Source organism: Rattus norvegicus, chromosome 9, assembly GCF_036323735.1.
Source record: "Rattus norvegicus strain BN/NHsdMcwi chromosome 9, GRCr8, whole genome shotgun sequence".
In the NCBI taxonomy this organism is placed as follows: Eukaryota; Metazoa; Chordata; class Mammalia; order Rodentia; family Muridae; genus Rattus; species Rattus norvegicus.
This window is the reverse complement of record NC_086027.1, coordinates 120,723,261-120,744,387: the sequence shown is the minus strand read 5'-3', so window position 1 is coordinate 120,744,387 and position 21,127 is coordinate 120,723,261. Positions and strand designations below refer to the sequence as shown.

General features: G+C 39.7%; 1 protein-coding gene across 9 annotated transcripts in view; it reads right to left on the bottom strand.

Annotated features, from left to right (window-relative positions):
* The window catches only part of Yes1 (YES proto-oncogene 1, Src family tyrosine kinase), a 107,224-nt gene that overhangs the window by 9,493 nt on the left and 76,604 nt on the right, over window positions 1-21,127 (bottom strand). For 8 of the 9 annotated variants that reach the window (XR_010054569.1, XM_063266654.1, XM_063266655.1 and 5 more), the window contains exon 12: window positions 643-683. Coding sequence is in view for 7 of the 9 variants with exons in the window: in XM_063266654.1 (XP_063122724.1) it covers window positions 643-683 (41 nt within the window). In the remaining 2 variants the exon portion in view is untranslated. Of the gene's footprint in view, window positions 1-642; window positions 684-7,762; window positions 7,836-21,127 lie in introns of all 9 variants that reach the window. The other variant, XR_010054570.1, reaches the window with a different exon arrangement.

Genomic DNA, 21,127 nt, shown 5'->3' with positions numbered 1-21,127 from the left:
CCTTCCCCAAGAGGGTTGCCCATTTGGACTTTTATCTTTCAGACCTCTTTATTTTGTCTTTTTGAAACAGATTCTTACTCTGTATCCCAAGTTGGTCTCAAACCCATGTTGATCACAACCTAAGTGCTGAGATTTATAGGCATAAACCACCACCACAGACCTGGCTGCACTTTTTCTAGATACTGGGCACTGTGAAGTACAATAGCTAAACATCTTGAGATCCAGATGCATTCAGATTCAAGTCTCATAGGAAAGAACTGCCTATTTCAAAACATTGATGATCTAAATGGCTCAAGCCTTAATTTAACGAATGAAATTTATGAAAAAATTGAAAATCCTTCTCTACTTTTATATTTGTTACAATCAAAGGACATCATAGACTGTAGAAACATTATTTATAAATATAAATGTTTTATAAAACATATCCCTGAGCTGGAGAAATAGCTCAGAGGATAAGGGCACTTGGTGATCTTTCACAGAACTGGAGTTTCTTAGTACTCACATCAGGTGACTCACAAACTCCATAACATCTGACACCCTCTTCTGGTCTACATAGGTGCACATGCAGAGACACTCACAGACATAGACAGGCACACAGACAGACAGACAGACACATCTTTTAGAACAAAACACATCTCTTACCAGTCTGAGTTGACCATCATGTGTGAGCTGTCTGCAGAAGCCTGTAAAGTCACCAACGACATCCCTGAGACCCTTGTGAACCATGTAGTGGTAAGGGCATTCACGACACAGACAAATATCAAAATAGGATTTCATTCTTGTTCATGCTTTAATATGCAGTCGGGAAACTGAGGCACTAATATACCATGAGCAAATTAGTATGGACTAAAAATACAAAAAATCCATATATACTTTGTAAAATTCCAAAATATATCTGTGCCTACTATAACTAAGAACTAAACACAACTACTACAGCTGGGAGTTTACATATTTTGAGCAAAAATATTTTGATGAGCAAAATCAGAGACCTGCAAGTTTAAATATTCCCAAATTATTTTCCTATTTACTGGGTAATGTGCTGGGCAGTGAGATTCAAAGCTAGACCTTGTTAATGCATTGTTCTGAAAAGATAACACTTTGACTGACATAGCATTTAAATTGATTTTTAAATCCTGGCAAGTAAAGATACTCACTCCACAATAACATACACCACTGAAGATAAAAGTATTTGCATACTACAGAATACTTACACAAAACGTTAAAGTACGTGAAAATCCCATCATAGCATTAAACTTTCTCCCATGACTTATACTGCAGTTTTCATATGCAGTTTGAAGGCTAAACATGATTTGGGTTAACATCACTATCAATTATTTATTTTTGGTGCTTTAAAAGGCTTCGTTGTGTTATTTGAAGAGGTACTAGGAGGGAACTCATGGTAGGACACTTTAGTCCATGTGCCAAAGACCAAAGTAATCATGTCATTAATTTTCCCCCAAACAAATAATTCATTACAAAACACTTTGATAATTTCATTTGGTGTTGTATTGTTTCCACAGTAAATCTTTAGGTCATTTAATAGAATAGATATAGGGGTACAGTTTTACTGTCAATAATATTTAAGAGGAAGACATTTTGAATGCAGCATCATATCAGGTGTGCCTGGCCTCTGACTAATAGAGCTTTCCAGTGATTACACTTTCTGAGTTCCCTTAGGGGCTATTGTTAATGGAATATACAGTCATTCTAGTTAGGATATTTATGCCATAAAACTATTAGAACACAGTATTCTCCCATTCCTTGATGGTTGATATTTTTGTATTAAAACAAAAATCTAAAGTAAGTTAGTGACTAACAGTGAGGTATTTTATTATCTACATTAAACTCTGGCCTCAAGGCTTTGATTGCTGCTATAAATCACTGGGTAAAGCAGCCTATGGTTGTACTACAATAGCAAATGCATTTAACAAAAGCTAAGAATGATCTCAGTATCTATGACTTTAAAAAGTGCATGGAGCAAAGCATAGTAAAAAATTCATCTATAGTATGTGGATTTTTCCTTGCTTGATATGGGGGTGCTGCAAAAATTAACTAAAATTTTCTGTATTCATTATATATTTAGGCTGTGGTACTTTGGCTGTCGCATGGGGAAGTTCATATGTCAAAAATTAGCCTTAAACCACTGAAATGAGAATAGGACCCCTGTTGAAGGAATCAGAGAAAGAACTGGAAGAGCTTGAAGGGTCTTGAGACCCCTTATGAACAACAATGCCAAGCAACCAGAGCTTCCAGGGACTAAGCCACTACCCAAAGTCTATATATGGACTGACCCTGGACTCTGACCTCATAGGTAGCAATGAATATCCTAGTAAGAGCACCAGTGGAAGGGGAAGCCCTGGGTCCTGCTAAGACTGAACCCCCAGTGAACGTGATTGTTGGGGGGAGGGCGGCAATGGGGGAAGGATGGGGAGGGGAACACCCATAAAGAAGGGGAGGGGCAGGGATTAGGGGGATGTTTGCCCGGAAACCGGGAAAGGGAATAACATTCGAAATGTAAATAAGAAATACTCAAGTTAATAAAAAAAATAAAAAAAATTGCCTTAAAGGCAGATTCTTGTTCACTAACCCAGGAGTTTTCTCCTGCAAGATGAGCTGGGAAGGGGAAAAAAAATCAACGAAAAGTCGTCTTTGGTATATTCTCTACATTAATATATACAACCTGCTTAACCTGTTTCTTGTCACACATACCTATTCATACTCCTTAGTAATGAGGAACACACTATTTTTTTCTTATTTTGGGAGGTGATAGTTAACTTAAAATATTAACTTTATAAATAGGTTGATAAAGGTTGCAGGAAGAATCATGCTGAATTAATAACATTTTTCTTTGATTCAAGTTCACAATGAGTCCCATGAAATACATAAGAAGATCAAATTTTTTAAACGGATTCTATCTGGATGTGCTCTGGAAAATGTGGACACCAATAACATTAGTACAAAAGGAGCATATATCAAAATCACAAGGAGATCCCTGCCCTGAGACTCCATCAGGACTGTGGCTAGGGCAGGTAATGCCATCTTAGGACACAGAAGAACAACATTTCATCTGTCTTAAATTATCGAGGTCCCTCCACTGAGGGCTAAAGACAGTGAGGTTCAAAGACTTGCCTTTCAACAGAGTAATCTCAGTGGCCTGCACCAGGTTTTATAAACTCACTGTGTGGATTATGGACTGTGCTAGGATTGTTGATATATAGTATAAGTATGGACAAAGACAACAACTTCATAAAATGCTCAGCACTCAGGCACAATTCAAGTTGCAGAAATACAGAAACAGCTCATGAAACCAATTTACCTTGGTCAGCAGTCCTGACCTTGTGGGAAAAATTTTTTTTTCTTTTTTCTTTTTTCAGAGCTGGGGACCGAACCCAGGGCCTTGCGCTTGCTAGGCAAGCGCTCTACCACTGAGCTAAATCCCCAACCCCATTGTGGGAAATTTTTAAGAGGAGACCCTTGACTTAAGGGGAAAGTAGGATGTGGGGATGAGTTGCTGAATCCTTCTCTGGTCTCAGCAGATAGGTTATTAACTCTTGGGACTCACCTCTGTTCTAAACCTTCCCCAAGCCTTGAGTGAAGGATAGAAATTTTCTCTGTGCATTTTAGGTACATTTTTAAAAAATATTAATTTTCACAATGTATTATTAATTTACTTTTTATATCTGATTCCAAGTAAATTCATCATTCTTCTTATATGGGACTCTACTTTGTTATTCTTTCTCTGCGTATGTATGTATGTATGTATGTATGTATGTATGTATGTATGTATGTATGTATGTATGTATATGTTTGAGTTGTTAGTGTTTCCTTGCATTTTTGCATGGGCACCATACACATGCCTGGTACCTGTGGAGGCCAGGAGGTGACACCAGATTTAAAGATGTTTGTAAACTGCCCTGTGGTACTCATAATTACCCAGGTCCTCTGCCAGAACAAGTGCTTTTAACAGCTGGGCTATCAGGCATGCCAAGGTATGCTTGTGGAGTTCAGAGGACAACCTGCCACAAGAAGTTGCTTTACTTCTGTCATGTAAGTTATGGGAATTGAGCTCAAGTTGTCAGAATTGGCGGCAAACAACTTTATCCACTGAGTCATCTCACCAGCTGTTTTTTATTTTCCTTTTAAAAATTATGTTTCTGTGCTAGACAGATGGTTCAGTGGTTAAGAGCACTGACTGATCTTCCACAAACTCTTGAGTTCAAATCCTAGCAACCATATGGTGGCTCACAACCATCTGTAACAAGATCTGATGCCCTCTTCTGATGTGTCTAAAGACAGCTACGGTGTACTTATATATAATAATAAATCTTTTAAAAATTACATTTCTAGGGCTGGAGAGATGGCTCACCAGTTAAGAGCACTGACTGCTCTTCCAGAGGCTCTGAGTTCAATTCCTAACAACCACATGGTGGCTCAAAACCATATGTAATGGGGATCTGATGCCCTCTTCTGGTGTTTCTGAAGGTAGTGACAGTGTACCCACATACATGAAATAAATAAATAAATCTTTAAGAATGTGTCTCAGGGGTTGGGGATTTAGGCAAGCGCTAGGCCCTGGGTTCGGTCCCCAGCTCCGAAAAAAAAAAAAAAAGAATGTGTCTCCACATGCTCCACTATGTTCATAGCAGCCTTATTTATAATAGCCAGAAGCTGGAAAGAACCCAGATGCCTTTCAACAGAGGAATGGATACAGAAAATGTGGTACATCTACACAATGGAATATTACTCAGCTATCAAATCAAAAACAATGACTTTATGAAATTCATAGGCAAATGGAGGGAACTGGAAAATATCATCCTGAGTGAGGTAACCCAATCACAGAAAAACACACATGGTATGCACTCATTGATAAGTGGCTATTAGCCCAAATGCTTGTATTACCCTAGATGCACAGAACACATGAAACTCAAGAAGGATGATCAAAATGGGAATGCTTCACTCCTTCTTTAAAAGGGGAACAAGAATACCCTTGGCAGGGAAGAGAGAGGCAAAGATTAAAACAGAGACTGAAGGAACACCCATTCAGAGCCTGCCCCACATGTGGCCCATACATATACAGCCACCCAATTAGACAAGATGGATGAAGCAAAGAAGTGCAGACCGACAGGAGCCGGATGTAGATCGCTCCCGAGAGACACAGCCAGAATACAACAAATATAGAGGTGAATGCCAGCAGCAAACCACTGAACTGAGAATGGGACCACCGTTGAAGGAATCAGAGAAAGGACTGGAAGAGCTTGAAGGGGCTTGAGACCCCATATGAACAACAATGCCAAGCAACCAGAGCTTCCAGGGACAAAGCCACTACCCAAAGACTATACATGGACTGACCCTGGGCTCCAACCTCATAGGTAGCAATGAATAGCCTAGTAAGAGCACCAGTGGAAGGGGAAGCCCTTGGCCCTGCCAAGACTGAACCCCCAGTGAACGTGATTGTTGGGGGGAGGGTGGTAATAGGGGAAGGATGGGGAGGGGAAATCCAGAGAGAAGGGGAGGGGCATGTTGAAGGGGAATAACAATAACAATTGAAATGTAAATAAGAAATACTGAAGTTAATAAAGGTTAAAAAAAAAAAAGAATGTGTCTCCAGTCAAGTGCAGATTAGACTGACTTGCAAGATGACTAATAAATGCCCTGTGGGGTGATCTGGGAAAAACTGCAATGGAGCAAATTAGGTGGTATCCACTGAAAATCTGAAAATTTTTCTCTTGTTATTTGCACACACATGTAAACTTATTTGTTTTTTACTTGTTTGAAAATATCTGTTGAAACTAATCTTGTGAAAGAGACCTTCTTGAACTTCTTGAACACTGTACTATGCATATATGTTGTGAAAGTAGACAAAAGGATATATTTAAATGTTCTAGAGAGGGACTGGGGAGATGGCTCAGTTGATTAAGTACTTGTCTTGCAAGAATGAGGACTTGAGTTCAAGCCCTAAAACCCATGTTAAAAAAAACAAAAGCTGAGTGTGATAAAGTGCACTTGTAATTCATACATACATACATACATACATACATACATACATACATACATACATACTGGGGAGGTGAAGATAGGTTGATCTTGGCATTGTTGATTTCAGGCAAATGAGAAACACTGTCTCAAAAAACAAGGTGGGGGGGGGCTGGAGAGATGGCTCAGTGGTTAAGAGCACTGGACTGCTCTTCCAGAGGTCCTGAGTTCAATTCCCTGCAACCACATGGTGGCTCACAACCATCTGTAAAGAGATCCGATGCCCTCTTCTGGTGTGTCTGAAGACAGCTACAGTGTACTTATATATAATAAATGAATAAATCTTTAAAAAAAAAAAACAAAAAAAACCCCAAGGTGGATGGCACCTGAGAAACAACATCTGAAGTTGATCTCTGGATTCCACATGTATGCTGACATGTGCAAGCTACCTGTACATACACAGAATCAATCCAATCCAATCCATCCATCCATCCATCCATCCATCCATCCATCCATCCATCAACATGTTCTAGATAAAGTGCTTTGGGACATCCAGTTCTTCGATTGTTAAGTACCAGTTTGGATTTAGTTTTCTGTCTCTAAAATAAGAGGGAGTTCAGTATCATCACTAAGATCTCATCCAGCTTTGAGAAAGGTTACAACATACTCAGTGTTTTCAGTTTAGAAAAACAAGAAGGAAGCTTATCCATGGATCAGTGTGAGCCATCAAATAATATTTCTGAAAAGCAGCTTGGTATGAAATACTGTGAGCTGAGTAGACTCACAGCACATACGACAATAAATGATCCTACATATTAGGACATATCTGTTCTCCTCTCACCCTCAGCCACTTGCCTTTTTTAGTCCTCAAAGCTCTACAATAGCATCAAGTTAAAAAGCAGTTGTTAATATTCTGCTAGTTATACGCTGACATAGGGAAATTGATATAGATTTAAGAATTTTCCAGCAAACTAGAGATAATTATGGGGAAAGACCAAATACTGTTAGTTTTCAGTTTCTCCCAGCAAAGCAACAAATTACAAAGTCTTGTTTTTATTCCATGAGCAGGACAACTACAGAGAAAGATAAAGTAAAAATGAACTCTACATGGAAAGGAAACATTCTGGGAACTTGAGAGAGTTCTCAAACACCAACTTCTGGGTCCTTCCCTAGAGTGCGCATAATGCCAGAGCCTTTGAGTCCATCTTCTGAATTTATCTCTGATGACATAGGCAGCTGAGCAGTGAGGATCTGTGTGCTGTAGGAAAAAGAGTCCCAAAATGCAAACACATTTTTAATCCCAGCACTTGGAAAGCAGAGATGGTGGATCTCTGAGAGTTAAAGGCCAGCCTGGTCTACAGAGCAAGTTCCAAGACAGCCAAGGCTACACAGAGAAACCCTGTCTAGAAAAGAAAATAGAAATGCTATGAGGGATATACAGAGCTCCAATCTGATAAAAACACTTGATGTACCCCAGAGAGCAGAGCAGAGATCTGAATGAACTGAAGAAAAGTATTCCTAAGGATTCACACTAGTACAGAAATATAATGTACCCAGTTTTAGGGGATCAGTGAGATGGAATCCAAGACTTGTACATGCTTAGCATATACTTTCCTGCTAAGCTCCTTCCTGGGCCCCAAGTGATTATATTCTTAAACCAGTTTGCAATGTCAGTTTTTGGTTTTGAGTTTATTTTTAAACCCAAGAGTTTTGGATCAAATCTCCCTAAAAAGATTTACCTTCATAAGTAATTTCAAATAGAATGAATACAAGATTTTAGAAAACTCACATATAAAATTGGACAGCTCTTCATTGTAGCAGCAATGGAGACTGACAATGCAACAGTTCATATTCAGAAACCACTGGGAGAAAATAGAAATAAAACTTTAAGACAAATTAACTTGTTGATTCATGTTGCTACATGTTGCATTTGATTTTCTACTCCTGAACAATATTTTATTAACTCATCCTTTGACAATTTTCATACATATATACAATACGCTCTAGACATACTCACACTGCTCCCCATCTTCCTCCAGTCCCTATAAACTCCCAACTTCTCCCACCATATCTTCTTCACACTATCATTTATTCTTGTTTTGTGAACCTTTGAGTTTAACTAGAGTCATCCATGAGTGGGCATGGATCCAGAGCTACCCATGAGAGTATGGGTAACTTACTGATGGCTATTAACACTGAAGACAGTGACTCCCTGCCCCTACAGCAGCCATCCACTGCCAATAGCTCCCTGTGGAGGGGCCACAACCCCGAGTCCCTCCCCCACACATGACTGAATACCGAATATAGCAAGTCTTCAAACAGCAATTTTGATAAATTTTTACTGTCCAATTACTATGAAACTCAATGTGGCTTGTTGATATGGAAGAAGTAGTTTTTTTTTTTTTAATTCTAAGGTATCATCACTAGAAAATTTTCATATAGTGTGGCTGGGTGGGGGAAAAACCTAGGACCAGAGGGGAAGATGTTTAAGTGATGACATGTGGTCAATTATACTAGCACAGTAGTTAGTTCAAGAAGAAGAACTAGATCTTGGGGAAATTTTCTTGAAGGAGCAAAGACCACAGAGATATGCAAAAGAGCATAGAAAGCAATACAAACCCCAGAGGCATTTTTGTTTTCAACAGAGAAGTAAAAGGTCCACAACAGCATTGGTGTGAAAGTGAATAAAGGTTTATAGATGGCATGGACACTGAAAAAGCCAGGCAGAAGGTCTAAATATGTTAGTAAGGAATGTAGGCCACAACGATTGAAGACGTGTTTTGCATAAGGCTAAGAAAATTTATTACTGTCATTATTCATGTTGTATAATAATTATTGTGTCAAGCACATTCTAAAAACTTTATATTACTCATTTGATCTTCACAGTGATGTGAAGTAGGTGCTATTGTTCTTGTTTCAGAGATGAGCAATGTGAATTTTAAAGAGGTTTAGTAATCTGTCCGAGGTCATAATGTGAGTACCTGATGGAGGCCATTCAGTGCAGGAGTGGGAGGTAAGGTAGGTGTGAATGACAGATGGGAGGTCTGAGTTGACATCAGAGTCCAGTGCAGGATGATGAGATGCTGAGTACAGCCTGTGTGTCACACTGCAGATTGCTTCAGGGGACACAAATGTCTGTTCTTGAAGGAGTTACAATCAGGAAGATATAGTTACCAAAACTCTAATAATATCACAGTTAGTCCCAAAAAGATGAATACTATGAAAGACTGGCAGAGGGTATTGTCAGATGAATATACTCAGAGGTGGAGCAGGTCATAAGAGGTTGGACTCTAAGGCAATTTGTGGAGGATTGACGTTTCCCAACACAGGAGAAGGACCTGTGAAGGAACAGGACCACAGGAGAGATAAGTGCAATAGTTTGAATATAGTTTGTATACACAATAACTTTTACTGAAGCTTGATCCCTAATAGAGGTGTGTTTGGAAGTTTTTAATTTATTCAAACTTTTAATAGTAAGTTTTTAATTTTTTGAAGTTAAAATATAATCATGTCACTGCCTCTATTCCCTTTCCTTCCTTTAGACCATTCTGTGTACCTAACCTCACTTTCTTTCTCTCAAATTCACAGTCTTTGGCCTCTTTTTAAAAATTGTTGTTATATTAAATATAATTTCCTAAATATATAATCTAGTCAGTTTATGACCTCTACAAAGAAAATTCTCTTTGTAACATATAAAGACCATCATAGAAAACTATACCTGGTCAAAATGCAGAAAACAGGTGATGGTGTGATGCTCAGCCCAACCGATCGACCCACAATATAACTCCTCCATTTAAGGCTCAGTGAACATCTCAGAAGATAATGGAAATATTATAAGAGCCAGAAGAACAGGATTCTGCTGTGATGTTGCATCTCTTAGAAATGTCAGGGAAGCTACACCATTGAGGTGTTAAAGTCAATCCTGAACTGTTGACTATTGAAGGACAGTAAGTTATTTGTACCCCGATGGGGAAATGCCTTTCTGAAGACTACACTAGGTCTTTTAAGATTGGATAATGGCTGGGTATGGTGGTGAGTACCTGAAATCCCACCATTTGGAAGGTAAAGGCAGGAAGATCACAGGTGTTTAAGGTAATCCTCAGATTTATAGCAAAGGAATACATGAGGCACTTTCTAAAAAAACAACAACAACAAAAACAAAAAACAAAAAACAAAACAAAACAAAAAAAAACCCCAAAGAAAAATAAGCCTTGATTAGTTTCATAAGACCAGATTGTCAGAAAACTGGTTATCTCTCTTGGTTTCTCTTACACTCATGCTCTTTGCATGTGTGTCTGCTTCCTTTTTCTTCTTTATCATTATACAATTCTGCACCAGGTGCTCACTGGAAGTTGAGCAGAGGGTGACACCATGTTCTTCCTCCTCCATACCTATCACCTATAGAAACCTGTTTTTTTTTTTCATAAATAATAGCCTTGAGGATCTTGTTACAGTAACATAAAACAGAGTAAGATTGTAACAGTGGTGGTGAAGGCAATAATGTATTCAAAAGTTTGTATCTGTGGTAGTTTGAATAAGAATGGCCCCATAGGCTTATATAATTGACTGGTTACCAGTTGGCAAACTGTTTAGGACTGAGTGTGGTATTACTGGAGGAGGTATGTTACTGGGTCACTGGGGTGAGCTTTTAGGTTTCAAAAGCCCATGCCAACCCAAGTCTCCTATCCCTGCCCTTTCTCCCTCCCTACACTTGCAAATTTGGATCAGGTGTGATCTCTCAGCTACTGTTTCAGTGCCATGCCTGCCTGCTTCCATGGTCATGCTATGATGGTCATGGACTAACCCTCTGAAACCATAAGCAATCCCCCAACTAAATGCTTAAGAAAGCCACTTGATCATGGTGTATCTTTATAGCAATAGAACAGTAACCAAAATAGTACCTATCCTGGTTTAGAACAACAATTAGGTTCTTGAAGTGGAAATTAAAGAGATGATACTAAAAGCAAAATTCCAAGGATTAAACTCTCCTAGGTTGTTTCTGGATTACAGGATTACATTGCTTTTTAAAGTAATAAGAAAAAGAAATCCCCCATTAAAGTTGTAGGAGAGAGTTATTAATAGGACAAGATGAGCCAAATATAACTTGAAGCTTCTGAGTCTTTGTGACTGAAAGCAAGATCATAGAGGATCAGAAGGAAGTGAATATCTAGGGAGTGGGAAATAGAAGGCAAAGGTCTCTGATTTAGATGGTGTTGAACATGAAGGCAAAAAAATATTTTTGAACAGAACAGAAAATGTCTAGAGAGCAGCTAGATCTGAGGTGAAAAGGCACATTTGGAAATGGAATCAGAAAGACTCTGTAAAAAAAAAAAATAAAAAGAAGGGCCCAGAAGTTGAAAAGATTGAGTGTCATCATAGTGGGGCTACAGAGTGAGATGGGAAAGCCTTGAAGAGGAAAGAAGGGGACAGCACAGAAATGGGATCAGATTCAGATGAAATAGCAGATAGCCTGAGAAGTGGCAGAGAGACCAGGGGAATGGAAGAAGAAATAAAAACGCCAATTCCAGGAGCAGGGAAACAATGAATTTCAGATTAGAAAGGAAGTAAATAGATATAAACAAGGAAACAGACAAAAGGCATAAAAGTGACCAGGTGAAGAAAGCAAAGGGAACCAAATATAAATTCAGTCAAGTTCAGAATGTTCTAAGAAAGGGGAATAACCATTGGAAAAGGAGACAGTTAAAGAGTCTGGAGAGATGGCTCAGAGGTCAAGAGCACTGGATGTTCTTCCAGGGGACCTAGGTTCAATTCCTAGCATCCACATGTTGGCTCACATCCATTTATAATTCCATTCCCATTGGGATCCAATGCCCTCTGCTGGCCTCCATGGGCACCAGGCATGCCCAAGGCATGCACGCACGCATGCACGCATGCATGCATACATACATACATACATACATACAGAACAGTCATACACATAAATAAATAAGTCTAAATCTTACATTGCAGGATATTTGATCACACTGTGAACCTAAAGACTGTTATTTGCTGGAAAAAAAAAGGTAGCTTTAGAGCACACCTTTAATCCTTCTGGCTGGAGTACACACTTTTAGTCCCACACAATGAAGATAAGGTTAGAGAAGGAAGCATCCATGCTTGAAAGTGATTTGTAATTGAGTGGCAGACAAAGTGACGAATCAGAGGTCTGACAGAATGGGATATGCCAACTCTCATGAGAAGAGAGAGGAAAGGGAAGGTACTTAGGGAGACAGGAGGAGGCAGTTTTTACCAGGACAGCTGTACAGAGACAGGCTAGACACAGGTGAAGACAAATGAAGCTAGAGAACAAGAAGGATCCAGAAGATTAGAACAGATTGCCAGAGTTCAGAGGCTAGAAGCTTCCAGGACTTAGGCCTAGGTTAGCAGGTGGAGACAAGAAGCCCCAGGGATAACAGTTACAAACAGGAGAATAAAAGATACTTTTACAAACTTAAAAAATATATTTCTAACAAAATTAATGAGAGTGAGATGGAAAGACTCAGGGGTGAAGGTATGGGAAGGGAGCCTTGGGAGTTCAGAAGGGGAAGATTGTGGACATAAGGGACTCTTAGTTTTGGAGCATGACGTGGCAGGGGACAAATACGAGAGGATCAGTTTGGAGATGGACAGGAAAAGACCAAGGGTACCCTGTCTTCCGTGTGAATGATGGCAGCAATGCATGGACATCTCTAACTGCTGAGGGTTAAGAACTAGATCCCAGAGGAGAAAGAACTAGGTAGCTCACAGTGAGGGGAGGGAAAAGCAAAACTATTGCCAAGAGATGGTCAAGTAGCAACTGGGCTATGAGCTCACAGCTGTGGCGCTCACTTGGTGAGCACCTGATGTAAGCAAAGAATTCATACACATGGCTTGAGTGTTCCAAATACTTGCTTTCACAGACACTGAGGACAGTGAGGATCTTTCCCATGAAAGGTTCATTGCTACTGAGTGCTGGAAAGCAGCTGGACTGCGAAGTCTAGTTAGTCCAAGACTAACAAAGTCATCACCATCAAGAACTGCAAGCTGCATATTCTGTAAGAAATGTTCCACATACTATATCCACCTTATCTCCCCAAGAGCTTCTAACACAGATCATTTCTCCTCATCCCGAGTTCTTACCCAGCCAAGGCCCAGAAGTATATTCTGTTTCTTAAATGTTCCTATACAAACCTTGTTGTTTTAACACTACAAGTCGGGTTTATTCCAATCCTTTCTGCTTTAGTTTCCCCATCAATAAGTGATAAAGTCAACTCCTGTTGGGAGCCTTCTCTATATAAGGCTCTTTTCAGGCACTAACACAAAGTAAATACTGTTGGATCTATTTTACAGATGAGAAAATCTAGGCTTTAAGAGATTATATGATTTGTTCTCAACTGCTAAGCCTCACAGAGGTGAAGACAGTCAAATTTAATGAGGCGTATGGATTTTACAAATTGCTAAAATGATGAACATTTACATGTAAGTCCACAAAGGACTGTGACTGGATTTTTAAGGCATTAACTATAATATTTTATAACATTATGTATTATATATAATGGCACAGGGAGTTTTAAAGGTCCCAGAATAGAGATCATTCTTCTGCATTAAAATATTCATTTAGTTTTGAGAGCCCGTTTTTAAATGAAAATTGCAGGTAAAATGTTACACTGTAAATTATAGTTCCTGGGGATGACTCCCTGACCATATTTCTCTTCCTTGGGGACAGGTAACCATGACTCTTAACACTGATGCTCCTTGATCCTGGGCTTCCATACATTCACTCTGCACGGATGCAACTCTTGGTAATTTAGTGTGACATCTCATGGGTGGATCGGGAAGAGCCAGGAGACACTCACGGCTGACAAGACTAGACTTCAACACATCATTTAAGTTAGGCATCAGCCAGATGACTCTAACAGTCTCAGCTAGCAAGAAAGGCCGTCAGCACTGAGGAGGGAGCCCAAATCTACGCCCTTCCTTTATTTCCTCTCTTAAGACATAGATAGGACTCTTTATGTTAAGTTTTAGGTACACTGACTTCACAGGAATGCCCTCTCAAGTGACCCACCGTCGCTAGACACTTGGATTCATAGCCTGACTGTGACACTTTCATTCCACTGATGAGCAAAGGGTAGCAGAAAGGCGGAGTCTTCACAAAGTCACTCAGTGAGCTGTGGCAGAGGCAGGATCATCACCCCACATTCCCAGCCTGGGAGTTCCTGGTCCCCATCACTTGCCCCACAAGGACATAGCTAGCACTGCATTCTCCTGCCTCGCTGGTGGGGACTCAACCAAACCTTGGTCTTGGTCCTCTGCATTCTACCCTTTCTAGGAAAACCTGAGTTGTAAAACTAAGGCGAAACTCTTACTCTCTCTGCCTTTTTCTTTCTCAATCCCTGACCCCATTTTCCCTCTCCCCCCTTCCCCTCCCCCTTCTCTCCACATGTATTCCTGACTGCTCGCCCGCGCTCGCTCTCTGTCTGTCTGTCTGTCTGTCTGTCTTTCCCTGCCTCTACTTCGTTCTCAATCCCCTTTCTCATGTCCTAAATAAACTCTATTCTTATTAAAAAAAAAAAACAAAAAACACTAAGGCGAAAAAAAAGAGAAACAAAAGGAAAAGGAATTCCCCTCCCCTCCCCGAGTGGGTAGCAAGTGCTGGCTACTCCAGCTCCTAAGGGAGGCTTCTGCTCTGCCTCTAGTCCTTCTTCACTTCACTGTGGCCGTTCGCCTCGCTCCTGTGAACCCTGTGGCCCGCGCGCTTACCGTGGCGCCGGAGCCGTGACCACCTAGCGATGTAGAAAAGCGCAGGTTATGGACCGAGAGCCCGCAGATCCTGCCGCGCTCCTTTTCGAACGCACTGGGGAGCCTGCGGCTGGAGCCGTGGGTGGCCTCGCGAGCCCCGGACCTGGCCCGGTGTCTTCAGCCGCTCTGTGGGAGGCCGGAGTAGGGGTGGGGTTCTGGTGATGATTGGTCGGTTCTCTGGGGGCGTGGTCGCACACCTGTTCTTTGATTTCAAGCCTGCCGGAGCCAGGCGCCTGGATCCCAGAATCTCAGAAAATGACACATGGGATCGCCAGCCTCTAGGCAGGAGTGCGGCCCCCAATGAACCAGCTTGGCTTTTCCAAGGAGGACAGCAGTGGGAAGCCAGGTATGGCCCGCGTGTGGCAGCGCAGAGTTGTGATTGCTGCCCCGCACAAACTTGTTAAAGTTTGTTTATGGGTACGAACTTCATCACACAGGACCAAATCAGCTGGAGGATGTTATTTGCTTGTTATTTAAAAAAAAAAAAAAGCAAGTGCAGATGCCCACAATTGTGCTCATAACCACTTGGGACTTCATTTACCCTTCCTTGCTTGTGAGTTAGTACAGACACCTGCAACCAAGCATGTCACATGAGTCACAACTGAGGGACTGCCCTCAGATAGACACAAAAAGAAATTTTAAAGGTGATCCTATTCTTCACCATATGATAAATCGATCACATTCCTGCGATGCAAATTGCTTTAAATTATCTCTCATCTGCCCAGCTGTGAAAGATTGGTGGGAGGAAAGATATTTACGTTGTGTGTGGCGCAGTGTGACTGTGAATTCAGAGATGTTAAGTGTCTTACCCAAGGCCACAAAGTCAGTCAAGTGGTAATGCCTTAGCATCAAAGCTGGGACCTTCCTGCAAATGTGGAGGCTTATTTGGGGAGACTACACAGGGTCCATCTGAGAACAGAGCGCTGAGGACATATTCCACGTTCCCTGACTCAAAGTTTACACATACATGTATTTTCATATTATTTAGAGACTCACTGATAATGGGGAGATGGTTCAGTAGCTAAAGCACTTGCCAAACGAATGTGAAGACCCGAGCCCATATAAAGTTAGGGGCGGTAGCATGGGTCCCGCAGGGAGACTGGAAGCATGAGCATAATCCACATTGATTAATTCTTTTAATTAATTCAATTGATTAATTGTTTTGTTTTGTTTTGCCTTGAAGCAAAATGAAGTCCCAAATGGTATGAGCACAACTGAGGGCACCTGCTTTTTTTTTTTTTTTTTTTTTTTTTAAACAAGCAAGTAACATCCTCCAACTGATTTAGTCCTGTGGAAATTTAAGCACCAGGTTGCCATTCTTTTTCCAGAAAAATTTCCAAAAGTCTGAAATGAAAATGTTAATGTAACTACTGTTTTTTTAAACATTACCAACTACTTAACTTCTTTCTCCTAAAATGGTGTGTAGGCCAGGAAAACTTTTCTATGTTTCCTTTGTCTTTCTCTTGGAAAACCAGCCTATTAATTGTTTTTACTATTTGCCTCAAGATCTGAAAGTTAACTGCTAAGGTCCAGCTGTAATTGATGACCCAAGTGAAAACCTAAAGGCTGTCTCAGAATAGATAATTTTGGTAACACAGTGTAAAGAATGGCTGTATCATTTGTAAAACTCCCAACAACCCCTAATGAGGCAAGCAGGAATTATCTACTCCTGTTAAAGCTAAAAAAGAGAAGTTCTAGGATGAGTTCAACTAGTAAGACATTGAGACTAATATATAATTCAATTGTAGGGCAATATTGAAAATGTAACTGGAAAGCTCAGAAAGGAGTGAAAATACAGTTACATTTAAAAAAATCAAAAGGGCAGAAAACACACAGGAAACAAAAGTAGAAACAAAGAGCAAAGGAAATGGATATGGTCTATATTAATCCTTAGGTATCATTCAAAAGAGCTGTTGTGGGGATGTGACAAGCAGCACTGTGTCAATGGGTCAATTTGTATTCTTCTACATGCTGACCTCCAGTTGAACCAGCACCATATGTTGAAAATGCTTTTTTCCATTGCATGATTTTAGGTACTTTGTCAAAAAAAAAATCAAGTGACTATAGGTGTGGGGGTTCATTTCTGGGTCTTCAATCCTATTCTACTGATCTACCTGCCTGTCTCTGTACCAACACCATACAGGTTTTTTCACTATTGCTCTGTAATACTGCTTGAGGTCAGGGATGGTGATTCCCCCAGAAGTTCTTTTATTGTTGAGTATAGTTTTCACTGTCCTGGGTTTTTTGTTATTCCAAATGAATTTGCAAATTGCTCTTTCTAACTCTATGGAGAATTGAGTTGGAATTTTGATGGGGATTGCATTGAATCTGTAGATTGCTTTTCGCAAAATGGCCATTTTTACTATATTAATCCCACCAATCCATGAGCATGGGAGGTCTTTCCATCTTCTGAAATGTTCAATTTCTTTCTTCAGAAATTTGAAGGTCTTGTCATACAGATCTTTCACTTGTTTGGTTAGAGTCACACCGAGGTATTTTATATTATTTGAGACTATTGTGAAGGGTGTCGTTTCCCTAATTCTTTCTCGGCTTGTTTCTCTTTTGTGTAGAGGAAGGCTACTGATTTGTTTGAGTTAATTTTATACCCAGTCACTTTGCTGAAGTTGTTTACCAGGCTTAGTAGTTCTCAGGTGGAACTTTTGGGGTCACTTAAGTATACTATCCTATCATCTGCAAATAGTGATATTTTGACTTCTTCCTTTCCAATTTGTATTCCTTTTACCTCCTTTTGTTGTTTCATTGTTCTGGCTAGGACTTTGAGTACTATATTGAATAAGTAGGGAGAGAGTGGGCAGCCTTGTCTAGTCCCTGATTTTAGTGGGGTTGCTTCAAGTTTCTCTCCATTTAGTTTGATGTTGGCTACTGGTTTGCTGTACATTGATTTTACTATGTTTAGGTATGGGCCTTGAATTCCTGATCTTTGCAAGATTTTTCACATGAAGGGGTGTTAAATTTTGTCAAGTGCTTTCTCAGCATCTAATGAGATGATCATGTGTTTTTTTTTCTTTTAGTTTGTATATATAATGGATTACATTGGTGGATTTCCATATATTTAACTATTCCTGCATCCCGCGGATGAAGCCTTCTTGATCATGATGGATGATCATTTTGATGTGTTCTTGGATTCCCTTTTCGAGAATTTTATTATTTTTGCATCTATATTCATTAGGGAAATTGGTCTGAAGTTTTCTTTTTTTGTTGGGTCTTTGTGTGGTTTAAGTATAAAGGTAATTGTGGTTTCACAGAATGAATTGGTTAGTGTTCCTTCTGTTTCTATTTTGTGGAATAGTTTGGACAACGTTGGTATGAGGTCTTCTGTGAAGGTCTGATAGAATTCTCCACTAAATCCATCTGGTCCTGGGTTTTTTTGGTTGGAAGACTTTTAATAACTGCTTCTATTTCTTTAGAAGTTATGGGACTGTTTAGATGGTTTATCTGATCCTGACTTACCTTTGTTACCTGGTACCAGTCTAGAAAATTGTCCATTTCCTCCAGATTTTCCAGTTCTGTTGAATATAGGCTTTTGTAGTAGGATCTGATCATTTTTTTGAATTTCCTCGGATTCTGTTGTTATGTCTCCCTTTTCATTTCCGGTTGTTAATTTGGACACACTGTCTGTGTCCTCTGGTTAGTCTGGATAAGGGTTTATGTATCTTGTTGATTTTCTCAAAGAACCAGCTTTTGGTTCTGTTGATTCTTTGTATAGTTCTTTGTATAGTTTCTACTTGGTTGATTTCAGCTCTGGGCTTGATTATTTCCTGCCTTCTACTCCTCTTGGGTGAATTTGCTTCTTTTTGTTCTAGAGCTTTCAGGTGTGCTGTCAAGCTCTTAGTGTATGTTCTCTCCAGTTTCTTTTTGGAGGCACTCAGAGCTATGAGTTTTCCTCTTAGCACTGCTTTCATTGTATCCCTTAAGTTTGGGTATGCTGTGCCTTCATTTTCATTAAATGCTAAAAAGTCTTGAATTTATTTCCTCCTTGGCCAACTTGTCACTGAGTAGATCATTGTTCACCTTCTATGTGTATGTGGGCATGTGGGCTTTCTGGTTTTTTTTTTTTTTTTTGGTTATTGAAGCAGCCTTAGTCCATGGTAATTTGATAGGATGTATGGGATTATTTCAGTTTCCTTGTATCTATTGAGGCCTGTTTTGTGACCAATTATATGGTCAATTTTTGAGAAGGTACCATAAGATGCTGAGAAGGTGTATTCTTTTGTTTTAGAATGAAATGTTCTATAGATGTCTGTTAAATCCAGTTGGTTCATAACTTGTTAGTTTCACTGTGTCTGTTTAGTTTCTGTTTCCAATCTGTCAATTGAAGAGAGTGGTGTTTAAGTGTCCTACTATTATTGTGGGTGGTGCAATGTATGCTTTGAGCTTTAGTAAAGTTTCTTTTATGAATGTGGATGCACTTGCATTTGGAGCATAGATGTTCAGAATTGAGAGTTCATTTTGGTAATTTTTTTCGTTTGATGAGTATGAAGTGTCCTTCCTTTTCTTTTTTGATAACTTTTGATTGAAAGTTGATTTTTATATTAGAGTGGCTACTCCAACTTGTTTTTCGGGACCATTTTCTTTGAAGAAAATTTTCCCAGCCTTATACCCTTAGGTAGTATCTGTGTTTGATACTGAGGGGTGTTTCCTGTGTGCAGCAAAATGCTGGATTCTCTTTACATATCCAGTCTGTTAGTCTGTTTTTTTTTTTTTAATTGGGGAATTGAATTCATTGACGTTGAGATATTAAGGAATAGTGATTGTTTCTTGTTATTTTTGTTGTTAGAGGTCGAATTATGTTTGTGTGGCTATCTTCTTTTGGGTTTGTTGCAGGAAGATTACTTTCTTGTTTTTTCTAGGGTGTAGTTTCCTTCGTGTTGTGAGTTTTCCATCTATTATCCTTTGTAGGGCTGGATTTGTGGAAAAATGTTGAGTTTTGCCATGAAATATCTTAGTTTTCTTCATCTATGGTTATTGAGAGTTTTACTCTCAATAGTAGCCTGGGCTGGCATTTGTGTTCTCTTAGGGTCTGTATACTATCTGTCCAGGATCATCTAGCTTTCATAGTCTCTAGAGACAAGTCTGGTACAATTCTGATAGGTCTGCTCTTATATTTTACTTGGCCCTTTCCCTTCACTGCTTTTAATATTCTCTTGTGTGTGTGTGTGTGTGTGTGTGTGTGTGTGTGTGTGTGTTTGTGTGTGTATTTGGTGTTTTGACTGTCTGGAGTTCTGTAGGCTTCTTGTATGTTTATGGGCATCTCTTCCTTTAGGTTAGGGAAGTTTTTTTTTTTTTCTATAATTTTGTTGATGATATTTATTGGCCCTTTAAGTTGGGAATCTTCATTCTCTTGTATACATATTATTCTGAGATTTGGTCTTTTCATTGTGTCTTAAATTTCCTGGATGTTTTGGGTTTAGGAGCTTTTTGCTTTTCCTTTGACTATTGTGTCAATGTTTTCTATGGTATCTTCTGCTCCTGAGATTCTCTCTTTGATCTCTTGTATTCTGTTGGTGATCTTTGCCTCTTTGACTCCTGATTTCTTTCCTATGTTTCTATCTCCAGTGTTGTCTCCCTTTGTGCTTTCTTTATTGTTTCTATTTCCATTTTTAGATCCTGGATGGTTTTGTTCAATTCCTTCACCTGTTTGGTTGTGTTTTCCTCCAATTCTTTAAGGGATTTTTGTGTTTCTTCCTTAAGGGCTTTCTACTTGTTTACCTGTGTTCTCCTGTATTTCTTCAAGGGAATTATGTCCTTGAAGTCCTCTATCGTCATCATGAGAAGTGATTTTAAATCCAAATCTTGCTTTTCCAGTGTGTTGGAGTATCCAGGCCTTGCTTGTTGGGGAAACTGGCTTATGGTGAGGCCAAGTAGTCTTGGTTTCTGTTGCTTAGGTTCTTGTGCTTGCCTCTGGCCACCTGGTTATCTCTGATGTTAGTTGGTCTTGCTGTCTCTGACTGGAGCTTGTCCCTCCTGTGGGCCTGTGAACCTTTGGGCTTAGAAAGGAGAGTGCTCCTGGTAGATCAGCTGTCTGCAGGCAGGTTGTTTGTCTGAGGGCTCTTGGTACCAATTCCAGATCCCAACCTTTTTTTCGTTTTTGAAAGGTGAAAATACAACAACCCCTACCCTAAATAACATATAGTTTCTAGACTTTTTGTTTCATTTCTCCTTAGCATTTCCCAATTCCTACTTATTTTCCATGAATACTCCATTCTTTACCGGAGTTTGATAGCTAGTCAAATAATACTATGTATGGCACATCCATCCATCTATCACTACACACACACACACCAGTTTGGAGGCATTTCTGGCATGACTTTACTGCCGTCTTGGTTCTAAACACACATGCATTTTGCACAGC